Source organism: Ammospiza caudacuta, chromosome 3 (genome assembly GCF_027887145.1).
Source record: "Ammospiza caudacuta isolate bAmmCau1 chromosome 3, bAmmCau1.pri, whole genome shotgun sequence".
Classification (NCBI taxonomy): Eukaryota; Metazoa; Chordata; class Aves; order Passeriformes; family Passerellidae; genus Ammospiza; species Ammospiza caudacuta.
The window spans coordinates 42,409,844-42,431,029 of NC_080595.1; the positions used below are offsets into that span (position 1 = coordinate 42,409,844).

Sequence of the window (21,186 nt, forward strand, 5' to 3'; positions counted from 1 at the left end):
TCCTTGATGCAAATTCAGGCCACTCCCTTGTGCCCTGCCCGGTCATTTCAAAGAAAAGATCAGGGCTGGATCATTCTCTCCCCCTTCCCCTCATGAGGAAGTTGTGACTGCTGTGAGGTCTCCCCTCAGTCTCCTCTTCTCCAGGCTGAAGAGACCAAGTGATCTCAGCTGCCTTTCATGAGGCTTCCCCTCCAAGCCCTTCACCATCATTCTTACCCTTCTTGGGACACTAGCTAAGGGCTGAAACAACCACTTACTAAGATAAAAAGCATTCTTGACACTTGTAAAAATTCAAGGTGATTGTGGTCATAGCTAGAGCTACAAGTACAAAGAAAGGAAAAAGTGATGACAGTGAAGAACACATTGTCATTTAACCAAAATCTGAAAAAAAGTTTTCCACTGCTACTTTAAAAATAACATCAAATTCAGCAGTGTGAATAACCCAGTTTCAAAAGCAATATTCACTAATATATGAAATGCTTTCTTCCATACAAGTTCTATGTATAAACAAGTACCATTTTACTGAGAGAGTTCATACCTGACCCTGAGGGACTTCATCTTTCTTATCTCTGTCCATCATAGGAATAGGTTGAATACCTGTTTTCTTCATTTCATCACCCTGGAGAAAAGTAGAGAGAGAGAGAGAGAGAGATTAAGAAAACAAAAACAACATTATTGAGACCTGAATTTATTTCCATCTTCTATTCTATGTCAATCTAAAAATCCAGAATTTAAAATAATGTGTGGTATCACTCTGAGGCAATCTCAGAAAAATGCACAAGGGGAGGCTCATTTTGTACATTCACCTAAGTGATAATGCAAACAGCGGATTCTGTAAGTCAGTGTACACACATTTTCCTTATTTGCAAGTGTGCCTCCATAATAAAAAGAAACTGGAAGACTAAACCAAAAGAAATCATTCCATTCTGCTCTATCTGCTCAGTTAGCTTCATCTTTCAAAATATCTGTTGAAAGCACCATAATACAATGACCAGTAGAACACAACTCACCCATCCAAGGAAAAGCTGAGTAAACCAGATGAATTTACAGTGTACCCTCTTTGTGATTTTTTTCTTTATATATATATATATATATGTATATACACACATATATATATATCAACATCTATCTTTATCAACTCATCCTTGGGTTACAAAAAATTAACATCTGGACAGGCACAATTATGTCCATAATTCCATCTTGACTATTTTTGAGTATGGAAAATCAGTTTTATCCTTCCTTCTCCACTGAGTTCACAAGATTTGCATTCGAAAGCAAGTTGATAAGCAAAAAAGTTGAGTATGTAATTAGTGAGGCATGTCAACATTATACCTCCATTCTACCACTCATAAGGACACGCACTTTCCAGGGCAGGCCTTTCAGAAAGTGAGTGCTGAACTAGATCTTTGGGCTTACACAGTCAGCATTTTTCAAAAATTTTGTTGTAGTCTGAGCTGTTTACAATTAAGAGAACAAGAACAAGTGAAAACGAAATACACCGAACAAGCAGCTCACACCTGGAATTTCATAATGAACATGCATCAGGCAGGGTAACAATCTCCACACTAAATGCATGCTACACCAACTTCACAGGCCTGGTGTCTATTTCATGCCTGTGTAAACCAGAAATAAGCCCACTGAACACTGCAAGATTCCACAGGGCACACAAAAGACAGAAAAACACTTTATCATACACATGTGCAACAGCAGTCCTGACAATACAGCTGTATCTCCAAAAGTTGCATAACTCCACTAGGTGCAATTTATTCCTTATCCCCAGAGAAGTCACTTCCACTTAAAAATTAAACAATTAGGATATTTACACCTCTGCATATGACATGTGAGAGACTGCATATTTATTTATGAACATGATTACATTACTACAACCTAATTCCTTGTTTCAAGTCTCAGTACATAGTAATTGCAGAGCAACTTTCGATGTATTGAAGAGCCAGCTCTCTCTGAGACATTCTTGTTTAGCTGGCTCACGGAGAAGACCTAAAAATTTAATGGTTTCCATATTTACTTTAGCATTTTCTGTCCTCACACTATAGCTTTATAAGTATGTTTCAAGGCAGCTGACCTGGAAGCTGGTTTCATATTTTGCATTTCTACAAAAAATACAGTGAGTGACTTCTTCTATGTTCTATTGCTTGATCACTTTATGTTAGGACGTACTTTCTACATTATTTTGAAGAGAGAGAAAAAACACTGCCTGAAAATTAGGTAGCTAACTCAGCTCTTTAAATAACTTCAGAGTAAGCAAAGAATACACACATGCGCCAGTGAAGTCTCTTCAAAACAAGCACACCAAGATGTTGATTGAAAAATACTTACAGTTGGGTTTTTCCTTCATGGATGCTTCTGTTTATAAGGAGAGTAAACAAAAGAATCACACATACCTCAGCCCAGAACTCTGCATATATATCATTGGCTGTCAGTCTGGTAACTGGCCACAACTTTGTTACAGAACACAGATCACAAGCTGTCATCATCAGGCCAATCACTCTATCTCTAAAATAGAATAAAACAACATTAAATTATAGGTTTTGTAAAGAATTAATGATTGCTCTGCAAAGTTTTTATTTGCCCTTCTATGAATTTTCTCCCACCTATTGTTTCTTCCTCATTTGTTTGATTCTTTGATAAGGCACAGCACAGACTGTTCACTGTATACCTTGTTGTATTCCCTACAATGTTTGCAGAGTTCATTGACCATCCTCTACACAATCACATCCATAGACCAGAGCACAGGATGCTTGCCTGTTAAAACATTCACTTGCCCCTCTATAATTCTCTAAATATACAGTACAAGTGTATAAAAAGAAATATGACATATCTTATAGCTGCATTTCTTTGTTCTTTAAAGAGAGGAGAAAAAAGCTCCTAAAAAGAGGAGAGTATTTCTGAGTCTGTCTCAAGGCGCTGTCATTGGTTTGTTGGAATGAATTCAAACTCTGACAGAACAAGAACCCAATACATAATTCTGTTCTATATGCTGACAAACCTGTTCACAGTGTAACTGGACAACATCGGGAACTGAACAAAATTATTAGAACAAGGCACACACATTAAAAAAATCCTATTTAACCAATTTTATAGCACAAATCTATGTTTTGTGAATCTAAGTTTTATAAAGAAAACCAGCAATTTAATTTAAAGTCACTTGTTTTCACCCAGTGGAGAAATTGAGATGGCCCTCAATGACACCTCCATCTTTGTTAATAATGCCTATTCCATGTGCAAAAGCATAGAGCTTGCCAACCCGCATGCCAGTGTGATGGCAGTCATTAAAACTGTCTATACATTGTACAGACAAATATACCAGAGGAAATACAGAAATACACAGTATAATCAATCAATAAATGCAAAGTGCACTTCCCCTAAGTTAAGATAAAGAAGTCATCAGCCATGTAAGGGCTAATGCAAATATAAAGCAATGGCAATTACTGTTACTTATGTATAATTTTACACACTGCTGGTCTTTCCAGACTAATTCCATAGGGATCTGCTACTGGTTTGGTGCTTTACCTGTGTGTTTGGTTCTTAAGGTTTAATGCTCCTGTCTGATGCAGCTCTTCAAGTTGCTTTCTGTTTCCAAAATACAGGGCAAGGTCTGTGGCGATGATGGCTTTCCGGATGATCTCAAGAACTTGCTCATATTCGCTGGAGCTCAGATTGGAGAAGACATTGTGCCCTTCCAGCTATGAAAAAGTAAAAAACCAATAAAAAGCACAAGCTCTAATTCTGAGATGATTTCAGTCTTTGCTTCAGACAGGTTACAACGGTTTTACAGCCCAATGACAACTTTTGTTGCAAATTCAAATGTTAATAGCCTGAAATTCCCATTTTTATTCTTCTTTTGTAAACATTGTCATGAAAAAAAACTATGACTAAGCCACCAATTTGTTTTTGGGACTGCTCCTTCTGAAGCCTCAAAGTATTACTAGAGAAAAATTATTGAAATCTTTATATTTGATTTAAAATCACTATAGACACTACACTTCCAGACGGTGTTAACTTGGAAATGTGTGACTCAGTTCTGATCCAAAGTCTGCACAGTCAAGTTGGTAAACTGAGTATCTGATTCACTTAAGCATAGTTTTGATACATGGATAAAGGAACACTCAAGTTAAAAATACAAAATCACTTTGTTTTCAAAATTATTTTGTTTTTCATTTTCATTTTTTGTTTTAATGTTCCAAATGAAATGGTCCTGAAATCGCTGCATTCACTGACATAATTTCCTATATAAAGTTAATTATTGTAATGTATATGAACATTTAGAGGGAAAAGCTGCTTTGTTCAACCTTAAGTTGAATGACTCAAACTAAAGATAATGGTTTCTGCTATGGAGGCTCTGGTGATGCACCACTGCCATCACTTTTCAATTTCCACAAGGTATTACTGTGCGTTTAACTGACAATATGCACGCATTGTGATCACTCATGAAGCTATATCACATTTTGAAAAGTCAAGACTATCTACTGTCTCCAAGATTTGGAAAAACACTTATCAAAAGTCTTCCTACTGTTGAAAGGAAGCAGACAAAAAGAAAGAATGAGCTAGCCATGTCAAGGTAGGCACATTCAGAAAAAAAAATCATTAAAATATATCAAATGCAGAGGTGTTTTGACATTTAATTGGCATTTGGGCTGAAGCTCAAAAAGTTTCCCTGACTTTCGTCAAGCATTTACATAATTTGCTCAAAATAAATCCTCTGCAGTACAAATAAGCTTGGTTTCTCTCACCATCCGGAACATAAACATCATTTTCCAGTACTTTTACTTAGACAAGTAGATTTATTGTGAATAATGAATAGAAAATACAATCCATCTATGCTCCTTTGACAGATTTCTAAGTCATAGAACATTACATTAAAAAAAAAAAATTCTGAACATTTTAGTCCATCATCAGCACTTTGGGACCAAAAAATTACTACTGCTAGTTCCCACAATTTAGGGTTTTGCGGATCCTTTACTCCCCAGCCTTGCTGTTTAATTCCTGGCTATTTGTCCTAATATTTAAATTATTCAGCATTCTAGTCTTGGGCTTTAGAAGCTGCACTCTCAGAAAGACCACTGTGACAACTTCTTTCAGAGTACTCAAAGAGTACTGATTCTATAAAGTGCTGACAGAAGCTGACACTTATGAGTTTGTGTCACTTAGCCTTCTGAGTAGTACATACAAAGTACAACCCCGAAGATTTTGTTCTTTGCCTGCTGAGCCACAGCTAGTGACTTGAATCCCGTGTCCTAAGTATGGTGTACACTCAAACTGCAGGTGGATGAGCAAAGCAGCTCTAAAGTTTCAAGCAGTTAAAAGTACTGCAGGTTACTAATGTAAAATTAAAACTCAGATAAACCCTAAAGACCATGGTGGTTGATTTGGCTTTATTTCCATCAGTCCACGAGTTCAATAAAACTTTTTCATTCAAACAAAATCCAGCAAGTCCAGAAGGCTGCTCTGGCCTGCCTTTGCTGCTAATTATCAGCCATGGGTGCTTTCAGCAGCTGGTGCCATGAATCCACTCTACAGCCCTGGCCGCCTATCCCTGTTCCCTCACTCCCATTGACGGCAAATGTACAAGTGCCAGGGAAGCAAAAGGGTTCCCTGCCTTCGTGGCAAATGGGATTTTCATAGATTACAACATTTCTGCCAGAAAAAATGCAAAATGGTTGGGACAGTGAAGTGTTAATGACTGAGGAACATGCTCACATATTCACACAAAGAATGAACACCAAACATCTAATGCCATACCACCAGTGAAGGATTCAATTACACCCTCCTACATGAAGGAGTATTCAGAGATAAAGCTTCCATTCTGTGATTAAATGCATATGATACCTAAAACCATAATCATAAGATGTGATTCTGAATACAAGATAGAATATGTATTTTTCCTAATAGGTGATTATGTATTTAAGAAAATATCTTACCCTGAAAAACCAGAAAGAAAGGAAGATTAACAGCTAATCAGTGGCACAGTAGCAAGGTTAGGCTGTAATTTGAGTATTCATGGAAAACTAAAACTAGTGAGCACAAATATGTTACGGTCTTGCAGTGGTTTCACAGCTAAGAGTTCTCACTCTTCTAATTGAGAATTATAAAAATTTCACTCATGTGTGTGTCAGTAGCACACCTGTATCTTCCCAATGAGTATGTTCATGTTTTCTTGCAGGTTTTTCTTCATTAAACATAAAGACACATGACCTCATACTTGGAACTCTACCTCGTAGTAGGAATTCTCTTTCACAGAATATTACCTGACACTGTTTTGTTTTTTTTTAATTTCAAATTGGCAAGTAACAAATAAGCACAGAATGATGTAATGAAATAAGTTTACAATTTTCATGCATGAAAAATTAACATGTCCCCTTTCATGCCACACAGTCAATGTTCACAGAATTTATTACAGCGGGTTTTCAAGTTTCTCACACAAAGTTTTGCCAGTACTTCAGTTTTTATTCAAAATTTCAGGATGGTTGAAGACTTTGTTGAAATACATTATGACAAAAAATATATGTATCAGAGAAAATTATTTTTCATTTTCCAAGTTACTATTCCACATGGTCATAGGAAAAGCCTCCAGAGACCAGAAGCAAAAAGCTTCAAAGGCAAGCCATAAGTAAAGACCTTCAAATAAAAAATATTTTTATAAGTTCAAGATTTTGAAAAAGCTCTGTTTTGCACTATTCTTGAATCCTTGGGTTGCTAGTTGTGAAACCTGGCTTGCTGTAATAAATCTTCTACTCATCTAAATGAGTACTGTAATAGAGAAATTAAACCAAGCATGCTTCAGCAAAATCTATTTATTTGGCAACGATGTGACTCCTCCTTCCACCAATGGACACTAATGCACAGAACACACAATTTCAAAAATCCTACCTGCAGGATGGACACAGTCTGTGAGAAGTGGTGCTGCTCCATCGTTGATGTGGAGTAGAGAGCAGCTAAGGGGTGATCAAATTTTTGAAGATAGCTGTTGCTGTAACCTCTGTGATCCAGGTCGTGACACAGGCATGCAACTAAAAGACCCTTTCGCTACAAAAAAAATGGACACAAGCATGAAAGGCAAGATGTATTTCTTGCCCCTAGATGTCACTCTCTACCCAAAATACTGTAGAAGTTGCAGTATGCTAACACAGCCTTCAAACAGCTCATGTAGAAATATCCTCAAAAATGAGAGAAACAAAGACAGTAAGGACATGCTGAATTAAAATTCTTGGCCCAACTGTAATTAGATCATGCATTTAAAAATCGTTGTCAGACAGTTACATACTATTGGATGGACTGTATTTCAGAAGAAATCTGCATTTTAAACCATCTGGTTATCCACGGAATCCTTACCATGTTTATTAAAACAATAAAAAGAACAGGTATTGAGGGAGAAGAAACATACAAAATGTATGATCTGCTGGTCAAAACAGGTGCACTGAAGTTCAATGCCAGATCTGCTCTGCAACACTCCTAGAGATGTTAACCAAATCTCCTAGTAGGGCTTTTTCCTAGGAAGTTACTAACATGAGTCATGGACAATGCTGGAAAATGAAACTGTAAACAAATAAAGACAATCAGTGGCTTTTTCATATAATTAATCCTTAATATCCTGATAAAATAGAGTCCCTGAAATCTCTTTTTCAAAAGATTTTCACACAGCTTATGTGTTTGGAAAAAAAATTCATTAATGTTTATGACTGTCACTGTTTTCATGAAGTATCATGAAAATTTCTTCAGAGACCCAATATCTTATAACTGTTTCTGGTGAGTGTTCAGTAAACAAGGATAAAGCTACAAAATTAAGCAGAAAAAGAGTATTAATTAGCCATCTATTAAGTGCACAACATCCAACCTGGATACTACATGAAGAGACCCATGAGTCTGTGGAAAAATAGCAATGATGCAATTAGAAATTCTATCACAGAAATACACCATGTGCAGAAATAAGGCTGTAGCAATGCTAACTGTAATTCTGATTTTGAGACATTTTGAGTGAGATGTTTTCAGTACTGCATCTTGTGAAGTGTACTTTTAAAAAGCATATAAAAACCCCCAGGTGATGCAGCAACACACGTCCACACAGATCCTCAACAGAGGAGGAACTCTTAGGAGCATAACACACACCTCTAACACCTGATGTCGTGCAGTAACAGCTTGTCTCAGTCTCCATGTCTCAAGAAATCATTCTTGTCTCAGTCCTTCAGGATTATACAATGCCCAACAACAGTGCTCTTGTCCTTTTACCTATTTTGGTACCTGTTTGGATCCCAAATCCTTAACCATTGCATTTTTCTCTATTTTTCTCCCGATCAGTGTCTCCTTTACAGTGTTTTATCTTATCTTCCCATCTCTAAACCTACTGAGGTTCACGTCAGCATCCCTCACCTGAGGTCAGCCCATCCCTAGATACCCAAACTTTCTTTCAGCAGTTTCCTGTATTCTTGTTGGATTCATCTCCAGCAGCAAGAAAGGAGACTGCTGAAAAGAGCTGGAACATAGAGTGGGGATAAGACACTCAAACAGATGAAGGCTGGCTGGAGAAAAGACTTTGCAGGGAAAAAAGACTTCTTCCATCTCTCTTAACAGTTGTCTCTTTTGCTCTCCCTTTCTTTCTTACTCTCCACCTCCAAAGAGATGGGGCTTACTACTTGGTTAGTATTGAATGTTGTCAGAGCTTTAAAAATTCTCTGAGGCTGTACTCCACAGTTTTGGGGGTTTTTTTGTTAAAGAAATACTGATTTCATTTTCAGACTGGTATAGCTTGGCCAAATTCCAGCATATGCCTGGCATATGCCACTTTTGCATTTCAGTGTCAATTTTCAAGTCTCTGCTTTACAGCAGGATGAACTAGACCTTTTCAAATGAAAGCTCACCAAGTTTCATTTTACTCTTATACACTGCCCAAAACTTTGATTTCTACTAGCATATCTCTTTAAAAAGAGCCAAACAGTTGTGCCTGGGATTTCCCCAAATGAATCACCTTGAGGAAGTTAACAGAGCCTGGAAAATTACAGCCCAAATGGATAATATTTGGCAGAGTTATACACAATTGAAAAAAAGTTCTCCAAGTCAGAAGTTTCATGCAACATTAATTAGAGACAGTACTCCATGTTATACCATAATTCAGAAGAAAAACAAGGGACAGTTGTCCATACTGTGTATTAACATTCTAAGCCTTCCATTTTACTAGTTATCTTTTCCACTTAGTGATCAGTTTAGAGTTTGGCTCTTCTCCTTTACTCACATATGTCAGCTGGCTCTGCAGCCCCTGTCCTCCTATTCAGGAAATCTCCCAGACCTCACAGGATTCATGATCCAGGGTTTCCCTCCCTCACAGAGGGACAGATCTGACAGTTAATGTGGTGGAAAGTGGGCGGGGAGAACCCCAAAACATAGACATGGATTTATAGCAAATCAGCTTCTGCTTTTTAAGGGGCACTCCTGAAAAACATGACTAGGTTTAGGAATCTGAGTAATCATCTTCCCTCAAACTCTTTACTCACGTCCATTCCTCCATGAAGACCTTTACATACACCCCGTCCGAGTTGACAAATAAACTTTAGCACAGAAAAGGTACTTGAACAACAACTGACAGCTCTGATGAGGTGTGGTAACTGATACCATTATGTCATTTACCTCCAGATCAGTGAAAAGCCCCTGGTTGTTCTGCAGTATGGCATACATGCAATGGGCAACAGTAACTGCATGCTTCCAGTTGTGGTAGGGCACGCGGCGATAGTTCTTCTTCACAGACATAGTAAATCGGCACAGCTTCTCAAGTTCAAAGCTAGGAAGAAAATAATTTGGTCAGAGACAAGACATAGGAACAGGAAAAACAACCAGCAGAGGAGAAAATATGGTCTTTGATTTACCCTTGTTGCTAGGATTGACTCGCACCGTGGATGACTAATGGAATGACATGAAGAGTCACTCAAGTTTGGCAAGGACAGAGGAGCGTGGATGCCTGACAATGCTCTTGGTTTAATCTGTTAAATTTGAGAACATAAGTCATGCTACCCAGCTCAGTCAATACAATTGCACGACCTTCCCTGCTCCCAGAAGCTTGAAGTGGTTTCTTCCAATTGCTTATTGAACTTGAAATATAGTACAACTCCGCATCTAATGGACAATTTGAAAACATGATTTGCAATCAAAACAGAAAATTCAGGGATTTTTAAATAAAGGATGCAAAAGAAATAAACATGATTAAATAGAGCTGCTCCATATTGACATTGTGAGAAGCAGAAAATTTTATTTTTCCAATATTTGTAGAGTTTTTCTGCCAGTGTAGACTCACAGACAGAAATTGACATCTCACAGTTTCTTCACTTCTCACCAAACAATATTTTGTTAAGTCCTAAATAAATGAATTTTTCCCTCATAAAAAGGCAATTTTCCTTCATCCCATTTTTTCTCCTGCTGCAATTTGACTTTCTTTTTAAGTTCCATGTTTTGATAATTTCTTGGGTATATCAGGAAAGAGGTACTAATGTTCTAGTTTTGCAGTACCTGTGGGGTGAGGAAAAGAAGGTCAATGTCTCTGACTTATGTATAAAAATGTAAGCACATCCACTACATGGAAACAGGCAGAAATATGTATTTCTACAGTTGTGTGCTGAGCAATGTAATTATTATTCTCAGCCTTAATCTGACATTAGGAAAAACAGAGGCATATTGTCTTTCAAAAAACTTTTGAATTTCTTTTTTAATTTTAGAAAGTCCGACAGCGATAGAACTATTGTTTAAACAGTACATTATAATTCAGAATATCACAATAGTCACTTTCAATCTCAATTCAATGGTTATTAACAATTGTACAATTATAGCCAAAGGAAAAAACATTATCTGTGATGCCTCAGCATAGAATACTACTAATTCATCCACTGCTGTATTTTGAACTTGATTGGGCAGCAAAATATTACTTCTTCAGAAGAGAAAACGTAGTGAATATGATAGGCTTTTCTGTGAAATCCTCCCTGGACAGGACAATTATACATCACACAGGTAAATACTTTAGGGCACAACCTTATTTCTCAATATATTAAAATAAAATTTAAGTCCTAAAATTTTTTGGTTTGTTTCAAAGGTTTGAGAAGTTTTGTTCTTTCAGAAATTAAATACAAGTCCTGTTCCAACAGTCTCCTTTTCAAATATTTTTCTTCACTTTTGTTTCCCTAATTTTATATGTTAAAGCTGAAGCTCATTTGAAAAGCATCAAGTAGATATCAATTCTTTCTCATCAAAGCTACATGTTGAAAGGAAGAGACTGGGAGTCAGAAAGAGAGGAGAACAGAACCAGACTGAAAATACAAATCCCAACCCTGCATCCACAGCCATTCAGTCTGGAATGGAAGCAAGCTAGCTACACTGAGCAGTAGAGAACTGTGTTCAGAAGAGTCACCCATTTTGCAGCACTGAGGAAGACTGAGACAGATCCTCTGTTTTGACTACATGTTTTGAGGGCATCCATTCAATCAGCAAAATAAAATGAAATGCCAGCAAACATTTCCTGAATTTTTCTCCCTTTTGTAGGAGCACACTTCTTCTTTCCATTGACCATCTGTAGGTTTTCCATAATTTGGAGCAGCTCCTTTCTTTTAGCAATGGGCAGTAATTACCCAACTACTGATATTAGTAATGATAAAGAACACAGAGAAATGACATGAAATGAAGCATTTAATTTAAAAATAATTAACTTCCGTAATTAATGCACAACTATGTAAATAACCGATTCATTTAGCAAGCTAAGATTTGATCTTGGTTTACTTTCACCATATACATTATTAATTTCGGCAAATCTATATCCAAAAAATCAAGTTTTCATGCACTTTCTCTCCTTTTTGGGAAGAGTACTTTTTTGTTGCCTTTACCATCTTCTGTCTGAAAAGCAAAATCATCTCAGAACCAAACCATTTTTCTGTGTATTAGATGGACAACTTTTAGGATGATATCATGAGTTCTTTAGCCTCACTGTTCCCAGATTTTGTTAGCTAAGGACCAAGAAGGTGGGACAAATCCCCAGACGGTTTATTACAGTCCTATAAAGACCAAACATAGTAAATAAACAGCAAAGAAAATAGACCTTGAATTAGGAAGCCATTCATTATCTCAAAAATTATAAGTAAATAAACACAGACTTAACAATTAAACAAAGAAATAATATACTTCATACCAGGCTGTCCCACAGGACTGGTGAACCATGTAGACAAAAATAGCAGGCCAAACATCTTCATATGGACTGATATCAAAATGGTATCTAAGAAGAAAGTTTCGGTTTAGAAAAGACAAATACCTTTTCATTGCAAAACAAGTGAAAAACAAGTGAAAATAACTAGGAAATGTATACTCAGCAAGATTCACTGCTCTCTGAATACACCCAGAAAGCTGAATTTACACATTAAATTTTTCAGTAATGTCAAGTTATGTACTCCTGCTAAGGTCAATGAAACTATGTTCATAGTTTCATACAATCATTTAGTAATTTATGTTGGAAAAGACTCTTGTGATGGAGTCCAAAAGCCAGCCTTTGGCTTTGTTTACATAATAAAAACATATATCTTTACCTAAGGATCCACAGATTAAGTAATGAACCAAAAAAAAAAATCTCAGGAACAATGAGAGGTTTACAGGCATTCCTAAAATATTCAGGACCTTCTTCCCAGAAATAGTAAGGATGGTGTCTCTAATAATATATTTACCAGCCTTTTTTCCAATAATTTCTACCATAAATTGCAGGAGAGGTGCTCTAATTTTGATATAGGAAAAAAACAGTTTTTACTGGCTAATAGAAATCAAGCTAAAACTTCAAAAATTTAACATTTAATACCTCATCTTTAATGTTTTATCACCTGAAGACTTCTCCCCTCCCCTGATAACAATAATGAGGTCTAATTTCAGGGACCCAGGACAGAACTGTTTTTCCTTCAATTATTAATTAACCCTTTCCCTGCACTTTCTGTGCTGCAAGTCCTATTTTTTTTTCTCCATGGAACTTAACTGAACACACTGAACAGCAGAGCAGCTTGTGAGAGGAATGAAGGTAGTTGAATTGCTTGGAAAATGATGAAATGTATTCTACTTGAACTAAAGGATGCTAATATAATTTAGAATGAAACCTGTCATCTTTGCAAGTAAAATTCATTTTTGCTGAGGAGGTGGGTTATATAATATCACCTAACAAAGCACAAGAAATTATATTACAAAGAATAAGCTTCTATTAGGGTGTAATCCTGCAAGCTGTTAATGCTCTGGCATTCAAGCAAATCACTTCAGCATGTAATGAACTTTAACTATAAGCAGTCCCTGTTAAACCCACAGGCTTTCACATCACTCCCAGCTACAATGCTCAGTGCTCAGCGAGCTCTGGAGATGAGGTTTAAAAAGACAATTTAGGTTTTGTGATTCAGTAGCTGATTTTAGGCACCTGGTTACTAGAGTAGAATTTATTGTGCTGGACCAAAACCAGTGACTTAAAAATGTGATGGCTCCCATTGTTACTGTTGAGCAGGGACTGGCCAGTAAAATGCAGCTACAGGTTCATCCACAGCATACAGCAGCTGAAAATAACTCAATTATGTCAAAGAAAGCCTAAAAGGCTGCATGGGAAATCCACCTCCCAAGTTAGACTGCAATTCTACCCTCTAGCCCATGGGGTATTTAAACCTGAATTATCATTTTCCCCTTAATCAATAAGCACAAGCAGATGTACAACACACACACTCGAAACTCACAATAAAACCAAACACCCCCTACATACACACCCCCAAAAATCAAACCAAAAAGCACACACAACCCATAAAACCCCATGACTGAGCTGGGAGAAATATGTTTAGTTCTACAACATATCTAAGGGGATGAGATCGTGCATTTGGTGTTAAATACTCATGTTCCAAGCTCAGCTTTCTCTCTGGCTCTGAGCTGATGGGGACTTGGGACTATAGGAATGAAAGCTCATCTCTACAAATCCGAGGTAAAATCTAATGCTTAAAAAGCAACTACTGCATCTGCCCATGCCTGTGGAAAAATTCTGAGTATGTAAAATTTTATATCTTTGATGGATAAATTTTGTTCATGGATCATTAAGTATAGCTAAGTATAAGAAAGCCAGAGATAAAACCACCATAATATTGCTGTAGGTCAAACTGCTTCCTAAAAAATACCCACTACGAATAAGAAAAAAAAAATTAACAGGCTATATACAACTGCTGCTACATTATAAAAATACTTACAGCTCAATTTCTTTATAAATATGTGGAGGCAGTGTACAGTGCATGAGGTTTTGCCACTCTTCTGCTGTACAAACACTATGGTAGGATAGCTTCTCCATCGTCACACGGTAAATGCACTCTGAATGACGAATTCTGTGGTACATCTGAAAAAGTAAAGTCATCCATGAATGTGGAATTCTAATCAAGAAAAAAATTACTTCCTGTATTCAAACAATGATTATTACAATACACACCTGCAGAAATGTTAGTGCTTTTGGCTGCACAAATTCACACATTAGAAAAGCGACAGATTACACTGAATTCAGTACTTCTGGGAAACCTGCTTATCTGCTCACTCAGTAAATATCTAAGGCTTAGCTGACTTTTAATTGCATGTGAGCTCTCCCAAGAAAAATAACCCAAGTTCAGGGGTTAAAAACAGAGCTAAGCCCCTTGCAAAATTCTGACAGAAAAGTTATAACAGGACACAATTCATATTTTCTGCCACTGCATGAATTCTGTTCATTGGTACAAATTACTGCTATCTATGCACAGTAAAAATATGTGGAATATTTATCATAACTACATTACTATTCAGTATGAAAAATAAGTGCAGTTAATTACTGAGAGGTTCAGACATGGCATGGTTTGCAAACAAGTGAGGACACAATAACTTACTAGTTAAAAAGTCCTCTGGAGCAGTACATCCTGAATGGCAACGTTCACCATCTAAAAGTAGTGAACTCACATACAACTCAAGGGTGCACAGTCCCAAGTGTAATTTATATACAGGCCATTCTACCTGCCCTGATCCAAGTGAAACAACTTGATGCACCTGCTAATAAAACTTGCTGTCCCAGTGTACCACTGGGATGCTATTGGTAAAATTAATTAATGTAAATCACCAGGCTTAACTGGCATTGCATTTTATCTTATCTCCCATGAATATAACTCAGTTCTTCTGCATTGCATTGTTACTGAATTTATTATTTTACTAAATTTTTATAGTTATATAGTAATGATCATTATATTGCTTATGTTTCCTACAGACATAGTAAATTTTGAGATAATAAAGGTTTGAGGAAAAAAATAGCTACCTACTCTTATCTAGAAGCATGGATAAGTATACACCATAGCATATAAGGGTAAAAATTGCTCTTTAAGTATTAAGAATATGGAATTGAGAGAATATACAGCATATTTCCATTACCCAATTAAATTTATAAAGTGTAATCCAAATTTATAAAAGAAATAAGAATCTTCTTTTTTTAGTGGAAAAGGGAAGACAAATATACACATTTCAGAGCTTGCTCTCTCATTTTAGCTACACAAAATTGATATATCCAGATTATGGTTGTTTCAAATGAAATCCCTATCATCCTCTTAAAATAGAATTATTCACCAAGGAATACAGCGTTAATTCAATGAAATAGACTTACAAATCATTTTAATAAGCTGTAACATCAAAATACTTAAGTATTCTCATTATAACTTACAAAACAGTAAATAAAACTTACATTAGCACAGTGTAAGGCTAAAGCACAAAAGACTGCAAACATTTTAAAGTTGTTCTCATCAGTTTTAGAGAAGGCACTTCCACTTATTTTGTTCACCATCTGCACAACACCTATTACACTTCCTCGGCTCACAATAGGCATGCACAGGATATTTCTGGTTGTGTAGCCTGTGTAGAGGTCTACTTCTCTGAAGAGCCACAAAAGAAAAAGAAAAAAGAGAAAAGAGTTAATATCAATGGGTATCCATTCCTTGATTCTCAGAAATGTTGATGTACAATATAGTTAATCATTTTAAAGTAGACCTAATTAGTACCTGCAAGAATTTAACCCTCAAAACCTTCAAATATTTTTATCTACTGTGTCATACTTAGAAAGAACTTTACAATCCTTTTTCTTCATTTGCAGGACAAAGAATTAATATTGCCTCTGTGAAACACAGAGTTAAAGAACATTTTGGGTATTCTTAGTTCTCTGTTAGTGAACTGTTTTTCTCTCATGAAACTAATGAGATTCCAGGGAGACTAATAATGAAATTTGGTAACAATCTAAATAAATGTTTCTCCATTATATTAAATTTGAAAAAAAACCACTTTTATTTGTATCTTAAAATTATCTCTGATGGCTAAAGTATTTAATAAACATCTGTAATTACCTCCGCATCAGAGGACTACAGCTCCATGAATGAATCTCAATATGAAATTTAAGTGGTAATTTTATGTAACAGATTTAATGAGCTATCTTCCCTCCAATGAAGAGCATCCTACCTGTTAAAGCGTGGGTCTGCATAGGCATCAGGGATGTTAAGGACTTCTCCTGTTCGTGCCACTTGACCAGCTATTCCTTTTTCTATAGAAAATCTGGAGAAAATAAAAATGTGTATTAGCCAAATTATGGAAAACACATTTTTCTAGTGGAGTCTGTCTTGGGCACAGTAATGGGCGTTCCCAACCAGCGCCATTTTCTTGCTTTGAGGAGAAAAATCTTACAACAACTAGTAGCACATAATAAAACAAAAAGCACATCCTAACAGATATTTTCTGAAAACATTTTATATAGCTATATAGTTTAATACAATACATGACATAAAATTACCATTTCAGTGACGAAAGTTCAAAATCTTGAATAACCCAGGAGGTTATCCCTAACAAACATAACATTTGTACAGAACTCAGACTTGTGTTTACACTTAAAAGATATTGATTTTATTATTATTTTTACATATCCATTGCTTCTTTTGACACAACAAAGAGAACATGAAACTTGTTTCTTTGGGTGGTGTATATGTGTGGATTTGGTAACAAAATTTTGGAAAAAGACCAGTGGAAATTTCATAGCTGAACATTATATGGATTTTTCCATGGGAATAGGAATGACTAGCCTATTTCATGACAATCAAACAATGCCATGGTACTGTGTCCCTTAATCACCACAGGAAAGTTAAACACAACAAACACATTCCTAAGTTGTATCACAAAAATCTGTACGTTTGTCTTGTGAGTAAATAGTTTTCAATATTTCGACATTAAGCAGTTATGACATAAAAGCAAAAGATAATTTATAGAGAAAAACACATAAAAAGAAACATATTGGAACGCTTTCAAGTCTAAATGTACCCTGATAGTACCCTGTACTGAAGTTAGTGATTAAGCTGTCAGGATTTCACCCTGCACACCTGACTTTAAGTTAGATTTTTCTGTTGCTTCTTATGATAGGTACATCGCACCAGCTTAAGACTCCTTTCTGATGACTCACTCAGTGTCACTTTCTTACAGATATTTAAGTTGCACTTCACTTTCAGTATGCAGTACCTGTGAAATGGCTCACACCCTTGCACTTAGAATCAACATTTCAATAACATACAGAGAAGACAGAAAGATATAAGCAAGAAAAACAATTATCATGAAGGAGTATTAAAGTGCATGTTAAAGCAGGCCATCTTCTTTAATTTACACCACCTCCTTGCTTGTCAGTACGCAAATTGCACCAATTTTTATTCCTTCCATTCTCACTCACACAATGGTAAGTGGGAGTAAGTTTGTCTAAAGGAGTCTTAGTGAAGACATGAATCACATTTCATATTGGCCCAGAACTTTAGAAGTATAAGGAGGAAATGAAAAAAGTTCTGATAAAAATCAATGCTGAATATTTTAGGAAAATTTTAGCACAGGATACATAGTCATAAAATACTTCATTTTTAAGAAGCTGAAAATCTGAAACCTGTAGGCCTTTGAAAATCTTAGTCTGGTTCTATTAAGGATTCATAATTTTTGAAAAGTGAAAAACATTATATTTACTTTGTTAAGCCTCTTTCATTAAAAAAGTGCATGAGTATAAAAATTAGGTACCTGTGATATGAAGCAGAAATACACATAACTTTTAGTCAAAGAATCCTTTCTAGTCATTACCAGACAATATACATTTTCAAATTCACCACTTCAAGCATTGTTCAGTATCAAAATTAATTCAAAGTTTGAAAATCTAAATTCACGTGAGAAAAGTAAAATTAAATTACTGAGCTTGAAATCGTCAAAGTGAATAACCAATCCATACTCAATTCTATATTTGCCTAATCCATCCATAAGAAGTACAAATTGAGATTTCCTTGCTTTGGATGTGCTGGAATCGCACAAATTTTAATTCCTCTTGGGAACCCTCTTGGGAAAAAAAGTCCCAAACTGGCAGACTATGGATTAGGTGCACTATTACCTGCACCTTTACCTACCTCAGAACACCTCTGTTTTTTTCCCAACATGATTTCCAAAAGGACCGCCTCCGGAAGACGGCATTTCCAGGAGTGACGTTATAGCTTCAGAGACGCTGTTTCGATGGCACTGCAATGTCATTCCCAGAAGTACTACCTTCTGGAGGCGGGTCCTGGTGGGAATGATATCACAGTATGACAAGTATTGTCAGGGTACCTGCAGATAGGCACAGAAACTGGGTAATAAAATGCCTGCACGTCCATAGTTATAACGAAACTGCACTTTTCTGCTAGCTATTCTTACCTTATTTCTTTGGTCTTCTTGAAGACAGGTTTCCCATCATTTTCTTCTCCAATATCAAAAAGGTCTGAATACAGCTCCTTATTTTTGTGGTCAACCTGGAAGAGTGCACACCTATCTGCATTCACCAGGTTTTTTGCATATATCTATAGACAAAAAACAAAACTAGAGTTAACGGTCATGAGTTGGATTATCTCCAGTCATTTACCTGATAAAAATATACACCCCTGTAAAAGTTTTGAGAAGCTGTCCAGTATGGACATCTTATTGAAGGAGCAATCTTATTATAATTCAATTCAGAAGTAAAATCTTGAATTCAATATTTTGCCTGTAAATTTGAGCACGCTCTTCAAGAAATGCAGGAATATCTTCAGAGACTTGAAAGTTTTCCCCCCAAAAATAGGCTTTCCTGTTTAATTGTTTTTCAAGGCTTTCCAAAATAGTACCTTTCTTCCCTCTATGTTCAGACACTATTCACCTTAACCTGATTTTAAATAGGTAAGTTAGAACAAGACCTAATGGCAATTTTGCCTTTTTGCCTTCATTGTCAATGCAAACATATTGGTATTTAATATCCAGCAAAGACAGACGTAACAGAGAATATAGTGTTTGCTTCTAAAAAAACTAAGTGTGCCTGTAAAAAACAATGACCAAATGATCCTTGTGGGTCCCTTCCAAGTAAGAAATATTTTGTGGCACTGTGATTCTGTCATTAGAGGTATCATTGTGGATTACTCAATGCAGAGGGATAGAAAATGACTGTACCCTCCCCATGTCAGGGACAGTACTTGCACAAGAGCTGAGACTTAGAAATTGTGCATGAACTAACCAAAGCCCAAAGGTACCAGCCACAGCCAAGTACCACAGCACAGCAACAGACTTGCATGGTCTCTATCTTACTTTGAACCAACTAGTTTTATCTCAGCAAAAATAACTCCCAGAAGCACTGACTGTCAGAACAGAATCTTGTCTTGAGAACACAGCAGCTCTTCACTGCTGTGAAGTATTTCTCAGACATACAATAGACTTTCTGAGAAAAAGAGGGAAAAGTGAGACAAAAATCAAATAAGGATCACTGTGTTACGATGCCAATACACAGGCACAAGAACCTTCTCTATCCAAATCAGATAGGTCTTCTGTGTTTCTTATTTGCTCAGAAAGTACAGTAACTTCATGGTACAGAAGGATCTGAGGTGGATCTCTATCCACTTATATTATATAAAAAGTCATTCAGCTACAAAAAGAGGCTAACAAAATTTTGGTGTGCAATGCATGCAGTTGGTATGTTTTAAGGATTCATAAGACTTCCATATGAATCACCTTCCCCAGCCCTTCTCTCTTGTATTCCAAAAAATAGAAACAAAACAATGCAGATGGACACATATTCAGCAGAAAAGAAACCTATATGAGATGAAAAATGATTGAGAGACTCTAGTTCTATGCCACAGGAAGGAAACTGCACAGATACCATCTAGCCCAAGTCCATAACTTGGAGGGCCCTCCCATACCAACTGAATCTGTGTTTAGGAAGACTCTGTTGTCTTCTACTCCATTTACTCCATCACAATAGGAAATTCAGGGAGACTGCAATCTAAGAGGTAAGATTTGTGTATTTTTTCCCCCTTAGAGCATTAAGAAATTTAAAGACCTTAACCACTTGGATTGCTTATTGTTTTGCTCAAAAGAGAGTGAACAGAAACTGCCAAAAGGACAAGGGGTCCAGTAAATGCTGCTATTCAGATACTGTTTCATATTTCTTTGTAAAATCTACAGCATAGAGTTGATTTTATACAATTAATCTTTTGTGGTTTGATGTGTATGACTCAAGAACTTACCTTGGTCATGATTCATGCTTTTCAAAAATGATTACTTAAACAGTACTAATTGAGAAATAGTTAATGGGATGAGAGAGTTTTACTTCTATAAATCCCTTGCTCAAATCCTGACCAGTGGTTGAAAGAGAATATGAGTACAAAAAGTATGTTCTGCACTGTCAGGGAAGCCAGGGAGCACCGTTTGCATAAGCTGCTTGTAACTACTCAAGCAGAAGGGCAAGAAAATTGGTAAGGCAACTTAAACTTTTACTTCCCTTCCTGGCATTTACATTTAAAAACACCTTTATATCACTAGCTTTGCTCAGAGATTTTTATGAAAATAAAAATGAAAAGAATGGAAAGAAACACACATAATTTTTCTTTAGTATTGCAGGAACAAAATCAAACCATAAGTGCAATCACTAAAGGGCAAAATAGTGAGAAGTTCTCAGTTTCTCGGAAGAAACTGAGCTCTGGTCTTTTCTCACAGTGAGATACAGAATAAGCCACATCATGATAGAAGGATGCTCCCATAATATGGCAGTAAATGTACAAACTCATAATTCAGCTAATTGGCTCAAGAAAGAGACAACAGCTACAGCTATAAAGGAAGCTGAGTATGAAACATCACACAGGTTAAAACACA

General features: G+C 36.3%; 1 protein-coding gene across 1 annotated transcript in view; it reads right to left on the bottom strand.

Moving 5' to 3' along the window:
• Positions 1-21,186, bottom strand: part of PDE10A (phosphodiesterase 10A) — a 167,048-nt gene that overhangs the window by 10,640 nt on the left and 135,222 nt on the right. Inside the window, exons 11-20 of the mRNA XM_058802226.1 lie at positions 18,730-18,872; positions 16,489-16,581; positions 15,725-15,911; positions 14,229-14,371; positions 12,173-12,256; positions 9,637-9,787; positions 6,889-7,044; positions 3,532-3,704; positions 2,403-2,514; positions 539-619 (exon numbers count right to left, since the gene is read on the bottom strand). Of these exons, the coding sequence (XP_058658209.1) occupies positions 539-619; positions 2,403-2,514; positions 3,532-3,704; positions 6,889-7,044; positions 9,637-9,787; positions 12,173-12,256; positions 14,229-14,371; positions 15,725-15,911; positions 16,489-16,581; positions 18,730-18,872 (1,323 nt within the window). The remainder of the gene's footprint in view (positions 1-538; positions 620-2,402; positions 2,515-3,531; positions 3,705-6,888; positions 7,045-9,636; positions 9,788-12,172; positions 12,257-14,228; positions 14,372-15,724; positions 15,912-16,488; positions 16,582-18,729; positions 18,873-21,186) is intronic.